General features: G+C 40.5%; 1 protein-coding gene across 1 annotated transcript; it reads right to left on the bottom strand.

Moving 5' to 3' along the window:
- Nucleotides 1–1,908: 1,908 nt before the first annotated feature.
- PKIB (protein kinase (cAMP-dependent, catalytic) inhibitor beta) lies at nt 1,909–6,971 on the bottom strand. Its single transcript, XM_008947774.1, has 2 exons — nt 6,824–6,971; nt 1,909–1,994 (listed from the first exon to the last, which is right to left on the bottom strand). The coding sequence occupies exons 1-2, from the start codon at nt 6,969–6,971 to the stop codon at nt 1,909–1,911; spliced, it is 234 nt and encodes a 77-aa protein (XP_008946022.1).
- Nucleotides 6,972–22,410: the final 15,439 nt, after the last annotated feature.

Genomic DNA, 22,410 nt, shown 5'->3' with positions numbered 1-22,410 from the left:
AGAGGCGAGTACATAGTTCTGTTCCGTGTGGGTCCTGCCCTGAACCCCTTTTTACACGGAACCAGGACATCCTGTAACCCAAATTTCAGTGTCTGTGTTCTGTAAGAAAAGAATCTACATATATCCAGCGCTGGAACTGTGCAAGGAGAATTCAATACAGGCCATGACCCAGACGAGCACTTTAGCATATGCTCCACTTAAAGCATGTGAGGAATTCTGTTTAAGTATTACTCAGCTATTTGATTTCCATGGGATCATTTTAACTTCTTAAAACTGAACATATATACTGTGGTGCTATAAAGGTGGCTTTGACATGAGAATGGGACTGCAACCCAGAACAAGTGTGTGTACTACAAATATAGTTGGCTCCGAGTCCCTCTCCACTGTGGTTTTCAACTCTGGTCCTCCAGTGTCACCTATTTCAAACTCTCAGACTTTTTACAGCCACCAGTTTTGCTCCAGTGTAGTTATTTTACCTCTCCAAACCTGAAAGTAATTCTGGGATGTTGCACTTGTTAAAGGCATACAGGTACAGGGAGGGAACAAATTGTCAGTGCAGTTGGATGAAACAGAATCCTTTACTGAATGGTCCCCAGAAGACAGTGCATGAGTAAATGCACAGCAGAAATGGTAGGTGTGCAGAAAGGCCTCTTACAAGCCCTCTGCCAGCTATAAAATAAAAAAAAAATATTTTATAGACAGAATATTGGTCAAATGTGGAATGCACTCATCGGAGATGCTTCCTCTGTCCATCTACAGCCCAGCAGAGAGATTTTATTTGTATGGGCAAATTAAAGCATTCAGTTGTCAGTGTTGGTTAGGCTTCAAGAAGCACATAAATGGCTGCTGCCCTTGGCTGCTGCAGCAAAGGTGTGTCTGTACCTGCATTCTAGGTCACCTACAACAAGGCTTTGCAAGTATTTTCAGGAGTGTGACCTCCATAACAAAACAATTCCATTCAGCAGAGAAAAAACTTTGCTTAAAAATCTTCATAAAAATCACAGCGATTGAAACACCTTCACTGTCAGAAAACAACAAAGCAAAAAACAGATGAAATAAAAGAAATATGTATTATGGGGTTTTAAGTCTTGTCATACAGGAGAAATATCAAGGAATCAACAGAAAAGATGACAGCTATTTCATTTCCACAGTGAGATTAAACAATTTTAATCACTTACAAATATGGCTACGTTATTTTAGATACACATGAACAGCTACAATATTCATTTTACAATATACATATTCAGCCTGAAGATAGAAATGACAGAAGTGGCAAGACTGATAAGAATATGAGAACTGAGATGATCTGCCATAATCAAGTAGAGTTTGAAAGCAAACATTGGTGTTTAAGTATTTTACAAAACTTTTTGGAGACAAGAGGAGAGAAAAAATGTTTGATATTTTCCTCTCACACCCATCTACATATGCCTAATGAGAACAAAAGTCTCAGGAGATAAATTACCAATAATGTCTGTACTCTAGTATATATTTAATATCATCTTACAGTGGGGAGAGTGCATACACCTCTGTGTCAGCAAGAAAGAAGCTATTCTGGGAAATCAGGAAACAGGATTTTTATTTTTAAGCTATCAGTAGTTGGTGGTACATTTGCTAGGTGTATTAACTGAAACGGGCAAAGAATATTAGTTAGGATGGATACTGTAAGTATGAGAAAACCCAAAACAAGAGATAAATTCTTTAGTTCTGTTCCCATTTGGATGTGTAGAACGTTGGCTCTGAAGGACGACAGTAGAAAAAACAGCAGTTCCACATTAATGTCATCTAGGTACAAGTGTGCTGCAAAATCTTGTCTGTACTGCTACAGCTGCTACCACGCTTCAGAAGGGGTCACACAGGGAAACTGGAAAGTCTGTCGATGAGTTTCATTAATCCAGGAGTCTTTAGGTGTTAGGAATCATTGCTTTTCCCTTCTGCCTCTTGACTTTCCAGCAAGGCTTTGGATGATGGCACTTCTCCACCCTCTGCTCCTTCATCTAAAAATAAGACAGAATTAAACATTTATATCACACATTCTCACGGCTTCTTTTATGCAGTCAAATACCTGGGTTCACTGATCATCTCTGGATTGGCTGTTTATTACCACATAATTACCAAAAGAAATTGCCTATTGGTATTGATTTGCCTGCTCCTTGCACAGGTCGATCAATGTGCATTTGGTTGTAAGAAACAGATTTGGGATAACTTATTATCATTTTTCTTTTTTTTCTGGGTCATTTCTAAAGTCAAATTTGAATGTTGTATTCTTCTGAGCATTGCTTGATTTCAGGTAGATAACGTTACAGTTATGATCATGTCAGTTACCTGGCTGGCCTTCTTTGCCTGGAAATACCTAGAAGAATTCACCCTGTCTTCACAAGATGAGGGGATTTTTTTGTTACTCTGATTTGGAAGTTCACTCTTCCTTAAATTAAGAGTTGAATGCCTACATGACTAATATAAGGAAAAGTTTCTCAGTGTGCATGGTCATCAGATGAAGAGTTTAACTCTGTTGCTTTAGATGCTCAAATTCTCTCATGGATAAACAAGTACTCTTGCCTCAACTTCCTTGCAAAGCATAATCATTTTCAAACTACCTTCAAGTCACAAATGGCATTACCAGTGCTAACAGAACAGTTTGTATACCCAAATCCAAGCAAGCCCATAGCTTTTGGGGGCAAGAAGAGGTCTGCTCATCATATCTGGCTGTACCATATTCCACTTGGTCTCTCATGGTGTAAGCCCTGGTGGCAACTAAGCTCCATGTGGCTGCTCTCTCACCAGTGGGAAGGGGAGGAGAATTGGAAGAAGGAGGTAGAACCTTGTGGGTTGAGTAAGAACAGTTTAGTGGGCCAACACACAGAGAGAAGTAACAATACAAGCTAATAAAAGAACGTATAAAGTGTGTGATGCACAATGCAGCTGCTCACCACCTAGATACTGAAGCTCTGACTGCTCCCAGGCTGTGATCCCTCATCCCTCATCCCCCTCCTCCCAGCCCCACCGGTTCCCTGAGTGACATACTGAGTATGATGTCATACGGTATTGAATATATTGAATATCCCCTCGGCTACTTCGGGTCAGCTGTCCTGGTCTGCGCCCTCCCAGATTCTTGTGAAATTTAACTCTACCCTGGCCGAACCCAGGACACAGTCATAATCTAAGGGGTACATTTTCAGCTATTTGCCCTGGAGACTTGCTGTCAAATATCACAACTATCCAAAAGAGTTTTGTATCTTGGTCTCTCCATATCACAGCAAATACATCATGGTGTACACAATTCATCAGCTAAAGCTCATGGCAGAAATCACTCGATATTGTAAGTCTGCTCAGAGATTCGGAGGCCTCGGAGTTTTATACTAGTAAACTGAGAACTGAGTTATTTGACACCTTTCAGCATTACAGAGCACAGCACTGCTGAGGGAAGTGAGACAGAGCAATCGCCTCTATTGGCTGTTTCTGTGTGGGGCTGGAGTCTTACAGGGTAGAGGAAACAGTTTGTTAGAGGAAATCTAATCTCATAGTTGGTAGCACTTAGGTGTGCAACAGGTGCTAAGCTGCTGAGTATATCAAGATAGTTACACAGTCACCTAGAAAAAATTCAGCAAACAATAAAGGTTATTGGCAGAGTGGTGCACTAAGGCAGTTTACCAAATTTGGGAGGCCAGTGTATGTAGCCTCTTTGCTCTCAAACTTCTTGCAGACTCCTCATCAGCCTTTGGATCGCCAGTGACGCCAATCAATAGCTTAACTTTGGATCACCAGTATGGCCTCCCAGCCAGATCACCTATGGAAAGTCTCAGCCCTTCAAAACTTATGCACCATCAGAGGATGATCAGACAGGATAGAGATGGACTTCATTTCAGAGTTAGGCTCTGAGATGACCAGCTGATGCCAAAATCTCTCCTGTCCATCTCATGAGAACATTAATTCGGTACTGCTTGCAGAGTATATGGAAATTTATATCACACAGCTACCACCCCTGTATATTCATAAAGAATAAAGCCGTCTCTTTTCTCCTCTAAGCCAGACAAAAGGTATTAGCACATCCTGTTCCTGACCTTTGACTACGACAGTAGCCAACAGCATTTTAGAAAGAGAGGAAATGTATGATCCAATGAGCATCAGCTAAATCTGAAGCAAGACGGAAGGAGTCCTCTTCGCTGTTTTCCATACTCTTCATTGAATCTTTCAGAATAGAAAAAAAAAAATAGGGCATACTTTATATAGCCACATGTTCCACCTTCTCCACTCATTTATCTAACTTCTTTGTTCTGAGCTGGAAATGGCTTTCATTTTTTTTAACAACTTCTTGTTAAAGCCAGAAACAGGCAAAAAGAGATACTTGTTAGAGCCCCAAACATTTCACAAACTCTTCCCCTGTCACAGCATTTGAATTTCCAAACTTTCTTTCCATTTTGATGAATTTTCCTCGTTTTGTTTGCTGTCTCATCATAAGTTTAACTTACCATACAATGAGGCTGTAATTCCCATCTGATACTCATGGAATGTCCAATCTCAAAAAGGACACAAGCAGTAAGAGTGGACCAAACTGTATCCTGTATTAATTTCATACTATCACTGCTGCAAACTGCTGATAACAGAAACTGCTCCTTCCAGGCATACGCTGGCACGGCTGTAAGTCAATGACATCCATGCTCTTAATTGTTCTTCAAATCCTGACAGTGCTGGTTCTTGTATTTGTAAGAAAGCATCAGTACATTTTGCTAAAACTAATGTAGCTGTGTTTCATTTCTTCTTCTTAATGAATTCAATGGGCAGCAGGACAGGAGGATTATTCTGTCTGGAGGGCTAAGCACTTATTTTATGCTGTGCTGTAACATTTCTTTTAAGAAGCCTTTCATTCTTTCATGTTTATTTTTATCCAGGGGGGAAAAAAAAGATATAAAAAGAGAATTTCTGTACGCTTTAAGAAGTATATTCTTTCCAACTACTAAAATTTCCAGAGGCCAAAATGAAACAAACATAAGGAACTTATCTACAGCTGTTGTATCCTTTCATGCCTTGTTTAACATGGTGCATCTCCCTCAAGGTTCACTGCTCTAAACCATACAAAGGCTAGTTACACATAATGTACCAATTAATATTTCAGTGGGTGGGACTGGTCATTTCACTTTCACAGCTCCTGACACTAGTAACAATACAAATTTCAGTCTACCTCCCTTTTGATAAGGGAAACAGTTCTCTCCTGCTGGAGCCTGACTGTGCCAGGCAGAAGAGCCATTTGGAATTTTTAAAAACCTAACATAGTATTTGAAAATCAAAGCATTAAATGTTTAGTAACTGCCTGTACTTTACAATAGATTCCCAGCGCTTCAGTCACATACACCAGAAGGAGAAAATCTGTAGGGACATACTTTTCATATCCCTAGGGAAAAATTTCTCCTCGAAACAAAGGAGTTTTAACTGCACTCACAGGTTTTCCAGCTTTATTTTGAATGTACTCTAATACAGTGCCCACTGTCCTTCCCACCTGCTCTTCCAGATTCTCCCAGTTCCCCTCACTACTGCCCTGCAGCCTGAGTGTATCTGACCTTGTTGTCTTTCCTTTTTTTTCTTCATGTCCACCTTCTCTCCTTCAGAAATCTTTGTGCTTTCTGTTTGCAAAAGTAATGCCACCTTCCAGCACCCGTTCAGGTTCTTACTTTCCTCTCTTTCCGAGGTCCAAGCCAGGATGTGGTCATTCAGTCCCTTCTCACTCCTCCTGGAAATGTTCATTCTACCTGCCCAGCAGCGGCCCATGTTTGGTTTAGATTACAGAACCTCACATAAATGAATATAAACAAAATCACCAAAGCAAGAATGACTTCTAATCAAAGGAATTGGTGTCCCCTGCTCCAGCCTTCATGGAGCTTTAGGAGTCTATACAACGTACTGTAACTGCTTTGGGCGATGTACAAGCAGGAGATACATCCTTAGAGCCTGGGAATCCCTCCTATAATCTACTTCAGTTTGGAGTCATGGACCTTCTGTTCCTCAGGAGGCCTACCTCCCAGTGTGCTGCACCCACACCATTGCTCCTGCTGGATGTGGGACCACCAGTTGTGGCATTTCTTACAGTGACAACAGTGATGGGCATGAAAAGAAAAAGTTACTGCCAAATAATAGAACCTGAACAAGTAGGGACAACCCATGCGCAGGGCCAACCTGTAATTCTCATTTCACAGACATTAGAAACCAAATTTTTCTGAATCTGCATTTCTCCCTGAAATCCCCCAGAAAGTAAAAAGAACTCAAATGTAAAGCTGGTGTTGATTAGACCTGTGCTAAATCAACAGAGCACATGATCAAATTAAAAGGCATGGCAAAATAGGACACTGGTCTCAGATAGCAAAGTTGATAGCCTACTAGCAGGAGTAGATCACTGTAAGCCCTGCTCTTAATATATATGCCTGAGTTAGGATAGCTATAATTGGATTAGCAGCACAACTTGCTGTCTTCTGCTAAATTATCTCAGTGCAGCAGTGGACCCTAATTTGTAGCTCAAGTGATGGTCATCCAAGCTGCCCAGCAATGCAACTGAGCTTGCCCTTCCTCAGGGGAACTGGAACTCTGTTCCAAACACCTTTCCCCAGGCTGCTGAACACCAGATCTGTGGGTGGATATGGCAGACTTAGTCTGGGTTAAAATTAACTTGTCTCATCAGAAGATACAAGTGTTAAATGCTTTGGAAGGTTGAATTTAATCCTAAATAAAGAAAGAAAAATTAGTATTGACAGGGAAACTGCATGGTGGTAGAAGCCTTAAGGAGAAAGCAAAGGACAACTGCATAAAAATGTCCTTTTCTTGAATGTGCAGCTATTACCTTCTGAAACGGAGAGCTCAGCCAGTTTGTGTGGCAGGTCTGAAGTCCCAGCACCAGCAGGAGAGCCCAGAATGTCTGGCAAGGCGTTCCGGCGGCCTGCCCGTCCCGAGGCTGCAAAATCTGTGACCACAGGCTCCACATCAGTCATTTCTGACTCCTTTCCTCATAGCAACATCTGCATATGGAACAAACATAGGAGGAAAACAGCTGTAGTCCGGATGGATGCTAAGCACCTGCTCAACTACACAATATCCATAGACTTTGCCCAGTGTGTCTTTTGCTATGAAAAGCCATGGATTTCAGTACTGGTGCTAAAGCTTTGTGCCCCAGGAGAATATAAAAGAATCTGCGTGCATTTGCTTACGTTCCCATTTGCACATCAGACTAGCACAGTGAACAGCTCTGTACCTGCAAGGACCCTGTGGACAGGGTCAGCATCAGCCCTTTCCGCCAGCCACTTGTGTGTCCTTTATGTTCTGATCCTTCTTTTTAAGTGGTTTTGCCATACAGCCACTTGGAAGGGAACTGAAACAATTTCATCATGCTATCTCTATGAAGCAAAAAACATGTTTTCTTTATTATCAGTCTTGTTTAGATTCTTATTTAGAATCTTGTTAGAACAAACTCTTTTCACAGAGAAGCAAATTATTAAAAAAGACCTCTCAAAAACCAAACTAAAACTCTTCATAAAATGTGTTTATCCTGCAGATATCAGACCATTTGTATTCCTGTGCTCCTTGTTAGCTTGGTTGAAGCTCAGCTTGTGCATGTGACTTTTATCTAATAACTAACTGAATCCCATAAAGTGCTGAACCAAGAGTGCTCTGCTCCCTCGATCAGTCTCAAAATCCATTGAACTGAATGGGAAAACTCCTGCTAACCAAAATGGGCTTTGCAGGATCACACCCCAGGGCACCAGCTGAAGTGAGCTCCTGGAGCAAAAGGGGGAGGTACTTAGCTGCAAGTGGCACACAGGAATAGAGTGCAAAAACTGCCTTTAGCAACTGTATTAAGAATCAAAAAAGACTATCATACTGGAATTGTACACAGTAATTTCTGATAATAACGAGACATGAATTCTTCACTTAAAACCAATATTTACATTATTCACTTTCTCTATATGAATGCAGTTCTGTGTGCAATGTGGGAACAGGAATGTTGTCTGTCTCCCTGTGTAAATATGGTCAGTGCTTTGTGTGGGAAGGGACACAGACAGGGCTGGAGATCAATCTGATGTAAGGCTGATAGCTTTCTGTTGACAACTGGCTGTATTTACAATAAGAATGGGATAAGGAAAGCCTCAATCATTTCAGTGTTGCCATTTTAGTGTTTTCATGTAAGAAGCAAAGCATCATAGTCCCCTTTCTAAAATTCTGATAAGATTGGGAAATACCAGTGTTCTCATTTCACGGGCAGAAAAAAACAAGGCAAATAAAGGTCAAACCTGACTTGCTGTGATGTGCAAGAAGGGAGGGGCAGAAATTTGATTACTGATGCTGACCTGTTATTTTCACCACAAAGGACAGTTTCCTTTTTTCCCTCAAAGTACCTTTCAGCTGTGTCACTCCAACAACAATAAATATTTTTAATCTTCTTTGTATCTCTAAATATTTTGTAATAAAAGAAATTAATCCTTTTGGGCAAGAAATGAAGGCACGAGTAAAATCTGCAAGTCTGAAAGATGACTTGAACATGCAAATAAACCACTTTCTTTAACCAATGTCAGTAACTGAAAGTTCTGACCCACAGATGTAGCAGAAAGTTTCTTCTTGCATGAAATCAGTCAGGTCAGGTCCAAATTAATCTTTTCCATAAGTAGCAAGAATATAAAAACTATACATGGACATTCAAGAATGCAACTTGGAGAAAATATACAAAGTATGTGTTCAGTGTTCTTGGTTAGATATAGCATTATACTTTGTATGCATTAAAATGGGTGAGCTCAGCACTTGACAACAAATACCAAAATAAGGAGGATGAATCCATACTTACAGACACAGTCTCATGGCTTTTTGTGGGATGTTCATATTTACTTAACTGTAGAGGTCCTAAATATTTTTCTCCACATGCTCCCCAGAGCAAGTAAACAGACTGTAAATTACACTTCAGAAAATCAAGTTGTTAAAATTTGTTCCCAGTGTCAAAACACCAGTGTTGCTGCCGTTCATGCCCATTTCATTTCAGCCAGTCAGTCGAAACATTAGTGAGACAGTAATACTTGTGTGAGCCAGTTCTACAGAATGACAGTAACATCAAAACACACCACAGATTTCCCTAAACCTGTCGTGTGGGCTTGATTTTTTCTCTTTTCACTCCCGCATGGATGTTTTGCTCCCTCAACAGTCACTTTTTAAAAGGAGAAAACCTGCTCTACAATTCATGCTATATGAAATTACTCTTTTTAGAGTTCTATCGTACCCACTTTGTGCGTGTTTCAAAACCCTCCCTTTCCTCCCCAGCTCATCTTTTTCCCCTGATGTAATCTCCTTTCATTGCATAGTACCAGACAACCCAGGAAAGATGATGAAGGACTCAGTCTGATGTGCTTTCATGCACGTGAATTTTGATTTATGCACTTGATTAAGAAGTTTGTGTGCAGAGATGAATCTAGAACATCTGTCAGACAGCAAATCAGCCAATCATTATCCATCAGTCCGGTGGCTGTAACTCAAATGTAACTATCTAAAAATAATAGAAGTACATCATCCTTTATATATGTAGAAGATACTACTATGTTTTTATCTTTTGTTTTCTCTATACTACACTTAAGGTACTAAAAGCTCAGAAGGCGGCCAATTTCGTTCAAAAGTTAAGGGCTACCCACTGCCATAGCACAGTATGTTCTCTTAAGTATATTTGAAAGACAAGGGATTACCCCAGCAGGCTTAGAACTAAAATTCCAGATCAAAACTTAAGTCCATTTATCTCCATATAAATAAAAACTTAAGTCCACCTCCAAACATATGGTAGACCATACTCAAAATAGCTCGCTGCTGTACTTTAGATAAAAGGCATTATGTTCTTTAATGTTCTAAGGCATTTCTTCAATTTCATTCTGATAGTCTCTTATAATAGTATTTTCTAAGGCCTACATCCCAGTAAGGATGTCGTTTCTCCACTTTTAATCTGTTTCTACCTTTAATTTTTTTAACATATCTATCACAAAATTACTGTCTTTTTGGCATCTACTTGCATCTGTTATGTGTAGTATTCTTCGTGGTACCTCACAGAGTAAATAATAATGACAGTGTGCACAGCAGCTAGTTTCCCAATTCCACTCCTCCTCCTGCTGGCAGCATCTCCTTCAGCTTCACTGAACTCATTTTGCTGTAGCCTTACCCAAGTTAAAGATACATCTTGCCAATGCCTGCATGCAGTTGCTTCTCTCAGCTTCTGTTGTCATTTTTTTCCCATGTCACTGCTCACCAGACTAATGGTGCACAGTTCTAAACCAGATTTCCAGAGCAGGAGGTTTCATGCTCCCCCAGCTCCCTTTTTTCCCTAGCAAAAAAAGAGGCCACCCAAAAGCAGAAGGGGACAGGGTGTAAAACAAGAGTTGAGCAGGGATCCAGGCTGTCTGCAGGGGATTAACACTAGGAAGGCATGTGGACCTCCCAGAAAATCTCACCTACTAAAATTGGAGACTGGAGGCTTTGCCTGGCATCCCAAGTAGTACCTCAGCAGTACTCCATGGCACCAGACTAACTCTGCAGCTTATTACTGGGCCATGACATAGTGCTAGAGAGTTTTGGCGCACACTAGGTTAATCTTCTCATGGACACACACCTCTGAAATCCTTGCAGAACCACCCAGAATGCTCAACAAATCACTCAGGTGTGCAAGGGGGAAGGAAATGCTCTGCTTGTGAAAGTTGGGTGCAACCAAAAGTAAAACTCAATTACCGTGTCTCTCAGACATTCAATTAAGCGTCCTCAGACAATGGCAGGTAAAGGACCAGTGGGATTTTCTCTAAGTGAGAGAGCTAGTTTTGTTAACCTTTGAATCTTGTTCTCTTGGCAGCACAGCCAGCCCCCTGGGAGGAAATGATTCACAGAAGCGGGTGAGAATTTATTTAAATAAATGACAAAGGAAAAGAACAAGTAAGTCTCCTGAAACAACTTGAGATGAGAATCAAGGGAGAAAATGCTTTGTGGTGCTCAGTTGTAGCAGGTGCCACAGTCCACATTACATGTCAGGGCTGTCTCTTCCTCACCCTGTCTGTTAGGAAGTAGATAAATCACCTTCATACATATTTGTGAAAGCTTTTTTCCCCTTCTGATCTGTTTACTGTCTTACACAGAGACAAAATACTGTTTCTGTTCTGCTTGGAAGGACAAACTGGTCCTCAGGAAATATCACAAGGTTCACAACATTGGTATTGTTGCAACTCCATGCAGGAGACTGAAAGACAAAAATACATCATTCCTTGCCACTCAGGCACTTCTTTCAAAAACTTTTCTCTTATGAAATTATCTCTGTTTGCACTATCAGAGAACGCTACACTTCCCAAATACTGTTCCTTTTGAATGCCTCTCAGCAGGAACAGATTGGAAAGCATGAAATCTTCTCACAAACACTTGAAAAATACAATAGCCATGTAGGACTCTTAAAGCCAGACTGATTGATTTTGTCTTGACGGTGTCTTACTGTAAGATGAATTTCAGCATTTTACTTTATTCAGAAATAACTTTAGTCCTTTTCGTTGTGCTTAGTTGTTTTTTATTTACTTGTAAGTAATGAGTGTTCACCAGGCACCTTTACACCAAGCGCCTGTAGGTTCAAAAGTTTCTCAGTAAGGAGAACAGAAAACTTGTTGAATGAAATGCTTCCCACTGTGCAACTGAGAGGAAAACCACATCTCCTTGCGATGCAGTTGTCATGCTTTCACATCCTCTTCGGCTGCCTCCTGATGGCTTTGCCTCCTCTTCCTAAAGACCTCAGAATAGGAACAGTCTCATGATACAGCTCATGTAATCCTTATGCTTTATTCTGAAGCATTACTGGACCACAGAAAAGGAAAAAAGCTAGAAACACTCATGCTTTTAAGGAAGACAGTCCAGAGATGATGATGACAGCTAACAGCAACCCGGGCACTCGAATAGCAATTTTTGTGAGAAAAATTTCTGTTGTGCTTTTTCACATGAATAACATTTTTAACACACTGGTAAGCCTAGTGCTGAGAAGCAAACAGAAGGATAAACAGTCTCTACCATATCTCTATCAAACACAGGAGTCTCAATTCTCTTCGGGGCTCAGGACAAGAGATCACACATTTCTTAATGCACAGAAGCAATACAGCTAACTATACAGAAGTTAGAAGTGAGTCCCTCAGGGAATAAAAAAGTAAATTTGACAGCTTTCAGGTTAATACATCACTAAAGTTGAAATGAGTTCCTTTTATTATTTCATGTTGCAAAGATGATTTGGATTTCTTGTACCAACAAAGACAGCCTCTCTAGTTCATATTCTCTGAAAACGTAATGAATTGTTTTCCCATACAGGGAAAGTAAATTTATGAAACCACTTTCTATAAAAATGAAATGGGACAGACTGTTTTCTTTCTAAGAATGGTACTTCAAAATTTTTGTTTGATTTTTCTGATCAATTCTGTAAAGCCAATATTATACTCATGGAACAGTCAAGAAAAATAAAAAAAAAAAAACACCCACCAACATTTAAGTTATTAGTCATGCTGCTCTTATGCTTCTGGAGAATGCAGAGGTACCAGTGTGGTTCATCCTCTACAAACCCATGCAGAGTAGAACAGCTTTACTGTGAGATGTGTTTGACCCTAAGTACACACAGTGCTCTGATGCACTGAAGAACACATTATAAAACTAATAGCAGTTCTAAGTAAAGGTACAATTTTCCCATTGTGGAAGAAAATGAGGAAGAGAGGAGAAGCGGTCATGATACTGACAACTGAATCAGAAGTTATCTGCAGCAAGTAATAAATTAAATGACATTAGCTGAAGGCAATCAATATCAGGCAAGCAAGCAAGTCACTTTCCAAATGTCTCTGAGTGACCAAAAGCAATGACAGACATAAGCTTTAGTCAGCTTTACAGTAAACAATTCAACAGGGAAAAAACTCTAATGCATCAGCTGTGCTGGAAAGAAATCAAACGCATCCCTTACTGTGGAATAAGGAATGAAGCTCAATGGAAACCAACCAACCTAATTATTCCTTTTATTTTTTGGCAATTTACCCTCACACAGTTTTTATTTCCTATTGCAAAATGTGTAAATATTGCCTGTCCCATATACACATGTATCACTTTCTGAGTTCAGAGAGTTCCGTTGTTCCAAATCCTTTCTTCAGATTTGCACCTGGCCTGAAATCCGAGAGAAGTTTGCCCACCCACAGGAACATACCTGAGCAGTAACTTAGGAGTCATTTAGAAATAATTTTTAAGGCTAATTTTGCAGAGGCACTGAAACTAGAACACTGCAATTAACTTGTATTTATAATTTTTTTCATTGCCAAAGGCACGCAAGGAAATGAGTATCCTCCAACCTCTCTGACCTCCTTGTTCCTCAGCCTTTGAACTGGGACTTCTTCAGGGAAGAATAAAAGTTTTTTCCATTTATTTTGCTACCTGCTACCTCAGCATCCCATGAGTGCTTCCTGCGACAGACAAGCCAACAGCTACATAAGCCAGCACGTGTGTATGTCAGTACCTCATTCCTTATTAAAAGCAGTGATGGATTTGATTCTCTGCTTGCCAGCTCTGTGGAAGAAAATTGTCAACAACAGCTTGTGGCATACTGGAGTTCACTTACACAATGCACTCTAGTAAAGCAATTAGCACAGTGCAATATAAAATGCAACTGAGCGAAGATGAATTTACAATTTAGCAGATGCATGAGAATGGGACAGTCCTATGCACATAACCAACACAACTATGTCCCCAACTTCTCTTACCAGAGAAGGCCCAAGTCACCTTGAGATCTTACTGACATGAACGAGGAACATTTCCATCTAGTTCAGAGTGAATCAAGAGGGTGCCAGTATATACAGGAGGTTCCCAAGAATGCAGATCCTTGTGGAAGTGCTTACAGAAGAGAAGGAATTGCAGAGAAAGTGGAGGAGTTAGCCAGCAGTAACATGTGGGCACAAAGGGCATAATTCAGGAGCACAAGGATAACAGAGAAGTAAGAGGCACGGGGAGCCTGCAACTGTGCTTGTACATTGGAGAAATGAACTGAAGGTCCATGTGAGATAAAGAAATGACACACCAAACTACAGAGACACAAGAAGAAAGGAGAGCTCTGGAATCTTACTGAGAAAGAGGGACAAAATCAGTAATGAGGAGCTGCTTTGGAGGGCAAAGCGTGATGGAGGCAGGGACGAACAGAAGCTTGGTAAAGTTTGGGGAGCATTTCAGGAGACCAGCTCTGCTGGAGGATGTGCACAGACTTAAGCACAACAGAGAACCTATGGATTAACAGCAAACTAGCTAGGTAGCACTAGAACAGACTCTTTTTTGTTTAAAAGAATACCTGTGTAGTTATCTCAATATGCCCACATGTAGGAAACCTGCTGAGTCTGCACAAGACATACAAGGACAGTTTACTGCACCAAGGAATTTTTTTGGGGGGGGGGGTAAATGATTTTGTTAACATGGCACATGCTGCAACATCTTGTTAACTGAATATGTGGTATTTGTGACAACCCTTACACACTGATGTTGTTTGGAGACCTCCAAAGAACAAGCAGCTGCAATGTGAGCTGCTGCCCAGACGTGCCCTGTTTTTTGCCCTGCCAGCAGAAAAGTCCCTGTTTATTTCACATTCAGACCGCCAGAAGGTCCCCTGGAAGCAGAAGTGGGTTTGGTAAAAGAGTTGTCTTGCCGTTATGAAACTCAGAAGGGACACAAGCCAGTGGTTCTCTCGGCGTAGCTTTTTGTTGGGTGGTAACAGTCTGGCAGTGAGCAGGAACAGCATGTGAACAGCAGCAGGCATCATGTTAAGTCCCTAAGCCTTCAAAGCATGGCACTATTTCATTAAAAAACAAGTTCTCAGATGCACTTTATTGGTTTAGTTATGCAAATGAAATCTGACTTTTGATTTTATTATCTTCGTCATGGCCAGATAACATTCCATACTTTGCTATTAAAAAAGATTAATTGTATCTTATTTGTATGATTCTTCCTCCTTCAAACCTATCAGCTCTATTTTTTTGTGGCCTAGATCAGACCTGGAGAGCATCCCATCCATTTTTCTTGGTCAGCTTCAGTTGCACCCTACTGCAGTGGAAATAGTTGTACTTAGCCCATTTTGCAGTCACATCCCTTAGTGCTTCTTCACCTGAAAATAGGAGAGGATACTCTTTCTGTCTTGTAATGATATGGTTCAGGTCTGATGAACACTTTGGAAAAGCTAAATTCCAAATCCAAGCACCATTCTTCTCCTTAAATTGGAGTAAAATTTTCCTATTTAATTTTTTAATCTCTGCATTCTGGTTTCATAGTGTCAGACAAGGAGAAGTCACTATTTCCAGACCAGGAATTACTCATAGCAGTCTGTTCTAAGAAAACCAACCAAACAAACCAAAACCCAACACAAACCAAATCTGAACAACAAAACCTGAAGTGAAACTTAGTAACTAATGGCTGCTTACTCACAGAGGTTGAGGTAGCATTTAAAGCAGTTGCCTTAACCCTCCAATCTTTATTGAGCTACTGAATCATTCATGTACTACTAAAAACTAACTTTATTTTATTTTGAGCTGCAAGCTGCAATAAAGCCTGCTTGTCCACGCCATGAATGAGTTTGTAAAGCTAACACTCCAAGTTCTTATTATTTGACTAACTTTCTTAAGCACCAGTCTCAGAGGGAAAGCAGTTGACAACTTCAGCTATTTCACTACTGTTCACTGTTCATGTGAGCATCTCTGCCACCTTATTCACAAAGAGCAAATATCAGTCTGAGAGTGCTACAATACCTTGCAGACATTACCCCAACACTTCACTCAAACGTGGTTCTCGGTGTCTCAGTGTTCTTTGCTTTCATTAAGAAGTTCTGCATAACTATTTCTCCCATAATTATGTATCCTGTCTCTCACTTCACTTGCTGCTTCTACTCCACAAATTATCTGGATTTCCTGAACTATACTTCTGGCTCATCCATGAATGCCTCTGGAAATGCAATTCAAAATACTTCATTTGGCATTCTTCACTGGATAGGATATTGGAAAGAAAATCATGTTTGCTCAAGTCAATAAATGTTTAGTTAACAAAATATTACTTTAGTAACTCAGTTCAAGGGTAGTAAAAGGTCTTTTATTTTACAAATATCAGTGAACTATTGTAGGGTATTTCTACAAGGCCATTCAGCTAGAATGAGAACTGGTCTACCCAAAAGTTTCCCAATGACATTTTTCTAACTAATAAAATATATTTTCTATCTCTAAAAACGTTTTCTTGGCCACGCCCTTAGGCCACCACAGGTGCCATAAAGTTCTATGAAATCATTTTGGTTCAGCTTTCCCTCAGAGGAAGCAGAAACAACAGAGATCGCTGCACTTTTCACAGTAATCTGCTGACTTTTCATGAGCCTGAGGCAGAAAACAGCCATTGGCATGTGAAGTCCAATACGAACAAAATGGAGCTAACCCCCAACTGCAAGTCATCCTGGTGCACTGAAGCACCTTTTAATGAGGTACTGAAGTTTCCTACTGCTGTGCCCAACATGCCAGTGACTTTCACATTCACAGAGATGAAAAATCAATAGGACATACAGCCACATTTTGGGAAGTTATGTTATATAACTTTTCCACACTGTCTTCTAAAATTGCTTTTTAAATCTGGAGCCTCATTTCCCTGCTCTGTATGTTCCCTTTATATTTTATTTATGCTTTAGCATATATTTTTGCTTCAGATACAGTATTTCTTCAATATTAAATGAATAATTTTTCATTTACTTCTCCAACATACGTCATACTTACTCTAATACAATTGCACTCAGGTCATGTCCTCTAGAGCATACCTGTTCAAACTTGGTAGGTATCCTGTTTACTGATTTTAATGAAATTACAGGTAGAAAAATCTGCCCCGTCCCATGGTGACTCACCAAGAAAGTAGACTGAGATTTGAAAAATTTTCCACAGAATATATAGGGACACAAATATTGGAAAGCATCTTGTCTTTAAATTTCCTGGGAATAAGTCAGCTACACTCTGCTCCACTGAACAGCACCAATGAAACAGAATTTCAAATAAATGAAAACAATAACCCCAAACCCACAATGTCTGGAGGACTCATCATGGAAACAAACAGGCTGTATGATTAGCCACAGTACACACTAAGAACTTTTTCCTTGCAACTTATTTTGGATCAATTTTACGCTTCAGGTGGAGGGTTTCCTTGCAGTACTACTCATGCTCCTGCCTGCCTATTTTTAGATGACTCCATTTGTTTCCTCCACGTCTCTGCTGAAAGGATACCATTGATCACAGTGATTTATAAACCTCCCTTACTTTCATGCCATTTCAGAGTGTCTCTTTTTCCTATGAGAATAGGCCTAATAGGTGAAAATCATACCAGTTACAAGACTAAACAAGTCAGTAGATTACACCTGGGACTAATTTGGTTTATTTTCTTTAGCCTTTCAATATACTTCTGTTTTATGAAAGTATGAATCATCTCTATTACCCTCCAGTGCCCTTAGCCTAGGACATTAAAACAGCCTTCCTATCTTAGAGCTTCACAGTTATAGACCAGTTTGGTAAAATGGACATATTTCAAAATAATCAAAATTCTACTCAAATATACTAAGAAGATTATTTTACAGTCTCCCTGAGCTTTCTCAGTAATTGAAAAAAAATATTGTCTCTCAAAAAAGCAAGCCTTAAAAGCAAATCCCCATCTCCATTATAGCCTGTCTGTTGTTCAAGAACAAACAGCGAACAGTCGTTTTCAAGGCATGTACTGGGCTGGCAGTCAGCTCATTTCCACACAGTTGCATTAATGTATTTTAAATTAATTTAGTTAACATGATCTCTAATTAAGACAGATGGCTTTTAAAGAGTCTTTTCCATTTTGGCAAATGATCCTTCAGTAAACATGCCCTGCTATTGAAGCATCTGGATAAAGTGCTCAAATAAGGACCAGAAAAAGTGGATTTATACCCCAAATGATAATGAGGCTGTGAAAACAACCAGCACATACAGGACCATTTAAAAGACGACAGAGTAGAAAGTTGAAAGTGTGCTTTTTATACAGGACTTGAATGAAGTGCAGCTGGATCCTTAAGCTATTTTACCTGGAATGCCACGGGGCATAAAATTTCTATTTAACTTTCTTCACCTGCATGGGCCATTGATGCTTAAGAAAATGTGGAAGGATGGAAACCAAAATGTAAGAAAGCCACCCAGTCTTGTTCCTGTTTGCCATACAAACATGAGTTGGGAGGTCCACATGCTGAACCTTTTGGTTTTAAAAGTTTAACTATCAGTTTTCTCTTTTTTAGTTTTAATTTAACTAATCCTTATTAGTTTTAGTTTAACATTCAGTCTGCTATCTTCAGTGAGAGGCAAATTCAATTTTGACCTGTCAAACCAGAGCCATTCTTCCATAAGGAGCAGCAAAAGCAACAAACAAGATCTGTCCGAACAAGTATTTTTACTTTGCTTTCCTTTGGAGTAGAATTGCATCGGATTTTCCTACTGAAAACAGTTTTCCATTGTAAAGGAATCGGCACTTCCACTGCACAGAGGTCTGTTGGAACTGTGCTGTTCCTGAATCACACCAGTTTTAACAAAACTTTTTTACTAGCTCCAGGCAAGAGAGATCCCTCCAGCTGCTGCCAAAGAACTGCTTCCCTGTAGTCCGGGTGGGAGGACAGTCAGCTTGAGTTACCATGGATTATGTGAATGTTTTAATCACTAGGCTCTTCATTGCCTCTGAAGTTCTCACTTGCTGGTTTCACTCCCACAAGCACACAAACAAAACCTCACCGGCTTTCCTCACCCTGCAAAAAGCCTGTGTACAGCCCCAGTAGTTTGGAGGCCAGGAAAGCCCAGACCTTGCTCTCTCAGCTTTATCACAGGAGGATGGGTCTACCACACTCTCATCTGGCACCAAGACCACGACGGTCAAACCCTGGCAGCCACACAGGCCATGTACAAGATGGGACATCCTCCACCTCAACACCTCCCTCAATTTGCACCCTGAAAGGTGCAGCATCAGCCCCAGCTCCCCTCTTCCTCCCCTTCCATGGCAGAAAATGCCTTTCCTCCTCTTTCTCTGCCCTTCTACAGCACAAAATTCGCCCCCCACCCAAGGACACTGTCACTCCCCACGGAAAATGCCAGTACCCGCTCTCCATCCTGCCCCACATGAGGACCACCACAAGAGCCTACTTACACCACCCCCACAGAGGCTCCTCCCCAGGAAGCACCATTTGTGAACCTCCCCATGGAAAGACAGAAGAATGAGCGACACAACCCAGGAAGGGGCAGTTAATCACATTGGCCATGTCACTCGCTTGCTGAAGGCACTCTGAGGAACGAGGCACTTGGAAGAACCCTTTTACAGTTGGTTAAAGATTACTGATCACCACTGACATTTTGTAGCCTTCAGATTTTATGTTTAATTAGTGATACCACCCTTGCAGGCTCCTCTTAGGATTTTGTAGCCTCCATGGCATCTGGCCAGCATGCACACATAACTGTGTGTAACACGTTGTGCAAGTTCAGGAACTGCTGAATGCTCAGGAACAAACTTTTTCCCATCTGCTAAGGTAATGACCTTTTCTAAAATGTCTGTGAGCTCTGAATGTTTCCTTTTTTTTAGCTTTGCCAGCACAACCATATTACAGCCTGACACCTGGTAATGTAAATTAATCTTTCTTTTTTGTTTTTTTCCATGCAAATACTTCAGAACTGCATTTTTTTTTTTCTCCATTTGGTCTTTTTAAGCACAGAAAGGGAGAGAAAAGAAAAACAGAGGCATTATCACTGAGTGACTTTTTGCAAACTGACACTTCTGTTTCTAGACAAATTGAAACCAACACCAAGACCATTTTGGATGACATATTCTACAAAGATGCATCCTTCTGAGAAACAGAGACTTAATTGCATTGCTTAAAGGAAACTCCACTGGAGGTTTGTTTGTGGAAGTACAGAGTTGAGCTTTTCAAATCAAAAACCTGATAATGACTGACAAGTGCAGATCTTTGTGGGGTTATGCTGATGTTGCAGTACTCAAAACATTTATTTTGTGTTTTCTGTACTGGCATTTCCTTCTGTATTAAGACCTTTATCTTCAAAAGTCAAAAATAAAAAGGATGATTGGCATGCTTTCCTGATGAGCACATGTCCTTAGAGATGGTGGTTCCCTTTTTCTACACCTCATCCCTAGAGTCTTACATGAATCTGGATAAAGAACTGCAGATGGCGTGATTTCAGGGGACTGTTTTTTGCCACAGATGACCTCTTCTTGAAGAGCTACAAAAGACTACAGATACAATGGGAAACATTTTTCTCTGGTCTTCTCTGCTACTTTTTTACGGCTCACTTTAAAAAGAGCCGTTAAAAGGTTTGGTTTATTTATATTTTACATTTTTCTAAAAAAAAAAAGACAGAAATAATTCTGAATTTTCTTGATTGCAGATGAAAGACATGATCTTTCACCGAATAGACCCATATGCTACACTCATTTTGAAACTACGGGTCACATTCTGTTCTTTATCACCCAAACCACTACAGATTTGTTTGCTGAAACAGAGGTTTAGGAGAGAGCTGTCAGGAAATAAATCTCTGCAGACATCCCTCCACAAAAGCCCTGCTCATTTATTCTGATGGGGGCAAAGAAGTTTAGCAGTCCTCCCTATACTGTAAAGAGTCCTTCAAATTTGTGAGGACTGTGTGAAGGCCAGGTCCAAGCACAAGCAGGTGTTGGTGCTCAGTTCAGAGCTGTTCGTGTCCAGTGCTCCATCTCAGACTCCTCCTGGTTACAGAGAGCTCCAGAAACCTGGCTGTGGTAGTGATGACTCTACAGGACTGACACAAAAATCTGCATTTGAAAGGCCACACAAACAGTTTTGCATCATGAATCCCTCTTCCTCGCTGAAGAAGAAAGAGATGAACCCACAAACTGAACCCCTTTCTGTACTTCTCAGTAGGGAACTCCCTAAAGCACTGACGGTCACAGCCAAAGAACAAAATTTGAACATATCTACAGTCTTTTTTGTTTGTTTTGGTTTGCTTTTTTAATCTAACCATGTTTATTGTATCAAATGAGATGCTTACTCTAGTGTTTCAAAGGAGAGCCTAGAAAGACAAAGACTACTTCCACAGTGTGTAAAAAGTGTGTAAAGTCCAGTGAGCATGAGGACATCAGCAGGCTATGAACATTTAAACACAGGGGAACTGCTCTGTTTGCTCAGTTTGTTCAAGGCAGCATGGAGACAAGCACAGTTCTTTAACTAAAGTTCATTAGGAATGGTAGATGCTTATGAAACCCTGTTAAAATAGTTTTAAAACAGCCTAGAAGAGGTAGAGAATGCAACTGGTAGAATACAGCAAATGAGAGCATAAGAAAAAAGTTACTTACAGGACAGCAAAAAGAGCTCGATGAATACCAGAGACACTCAGAAACAACTAGAATGTAGTCTCAATGTCTGGCTGTCAGCACACTACAGCAAAACCCCAAGGGAAAGCTGAACTGTTGCCAAGAGGGAAATAAAACTTGAATACATTTAAAAGAAATAGACTACAAATTCACATATGGGAGCACATGCCTTACACGTAGACTTCTAGGCTTTCCATTCCAGGCATTTCTGGGACAAAAATAAGCCCTTAACAACTGTGTATCATAAAATGAATTCTCCATCCTCCCATAAAGAGAGGTGAATCTCTCTGCACCAGCAGTGCTGCTACATTCACCCCAAAGGTGACAACTGTTGCCTGGACACCATGTACGAAAGCAATTGTGTCTGTGCAATGGCAGCCTGCTTTCCAAAGTGGTAACAGGTAACTATGGCATAAAACCTGTTTTCACACTGTTATAAAATAAATAATACTTTCCCCCTGCATTTTCAGTAAATGTCTACAAGAGAGTTAATATATCAGCATCTACACGCAGAGTTTCACAGTGGATGGGAAAGCTACCTGGAAATAAACATACTGCTTAATTTTGTATTAGCTGTCAGATATTTGTATGGAGAATTGACCACTTTACAGGGAAGAGGGTCATCTCTCAGTAAGGTTTTAAGGTTTCTTGGCAATCTGCCCAATTCTGTCCCCCTGAATGCTTTAAAGTCCATGGTTCAGGGGTGCCTTCAGCTCCACAGGCTTGTCATTCTTGGAGAGGAACTGGGAGTGAGCTGCAGCAGAAAGCCACTGCTCGAGCTGTGGACAATCACAGTGAGGAACATTCAGGAAGGTGCCAGCAGCTCTGGCTTCTACTGCTTCTTCGAAAATAGCCAGCCATAAAAACATCTACCAGAGAAGCAAATTGCCGCTGGAGAATCCTCCTGCTTCTAAAAATCAGAAAGGATGCAACAACTTGAAGGTATACAAATAAAAAGAAAAGCTTCTTGTGTACCAAGTACGTCAGCAGAGGAAAAAAAAGGAAAGGAAC

The sequence above is a fragment of the Merops nubicus genome, unplaced genomic scaffold, assembly GCF_000691845.1.
Source record: "Merops nubicus isolate BGI_N331 unplaced genomic scaffold, ASM69184v1 scaffold15549, whole genome shotgun sequence".
NCBI lineage: Eukaryota > Metazoa > Chordata > Aves > Coraciiformes > Meropidae > Merops > Merops nubicus.
Note: the sequence above shows the minus strand (reverse complement) of the source record. Positions and strands in the feature narration are given on the sequence as shown.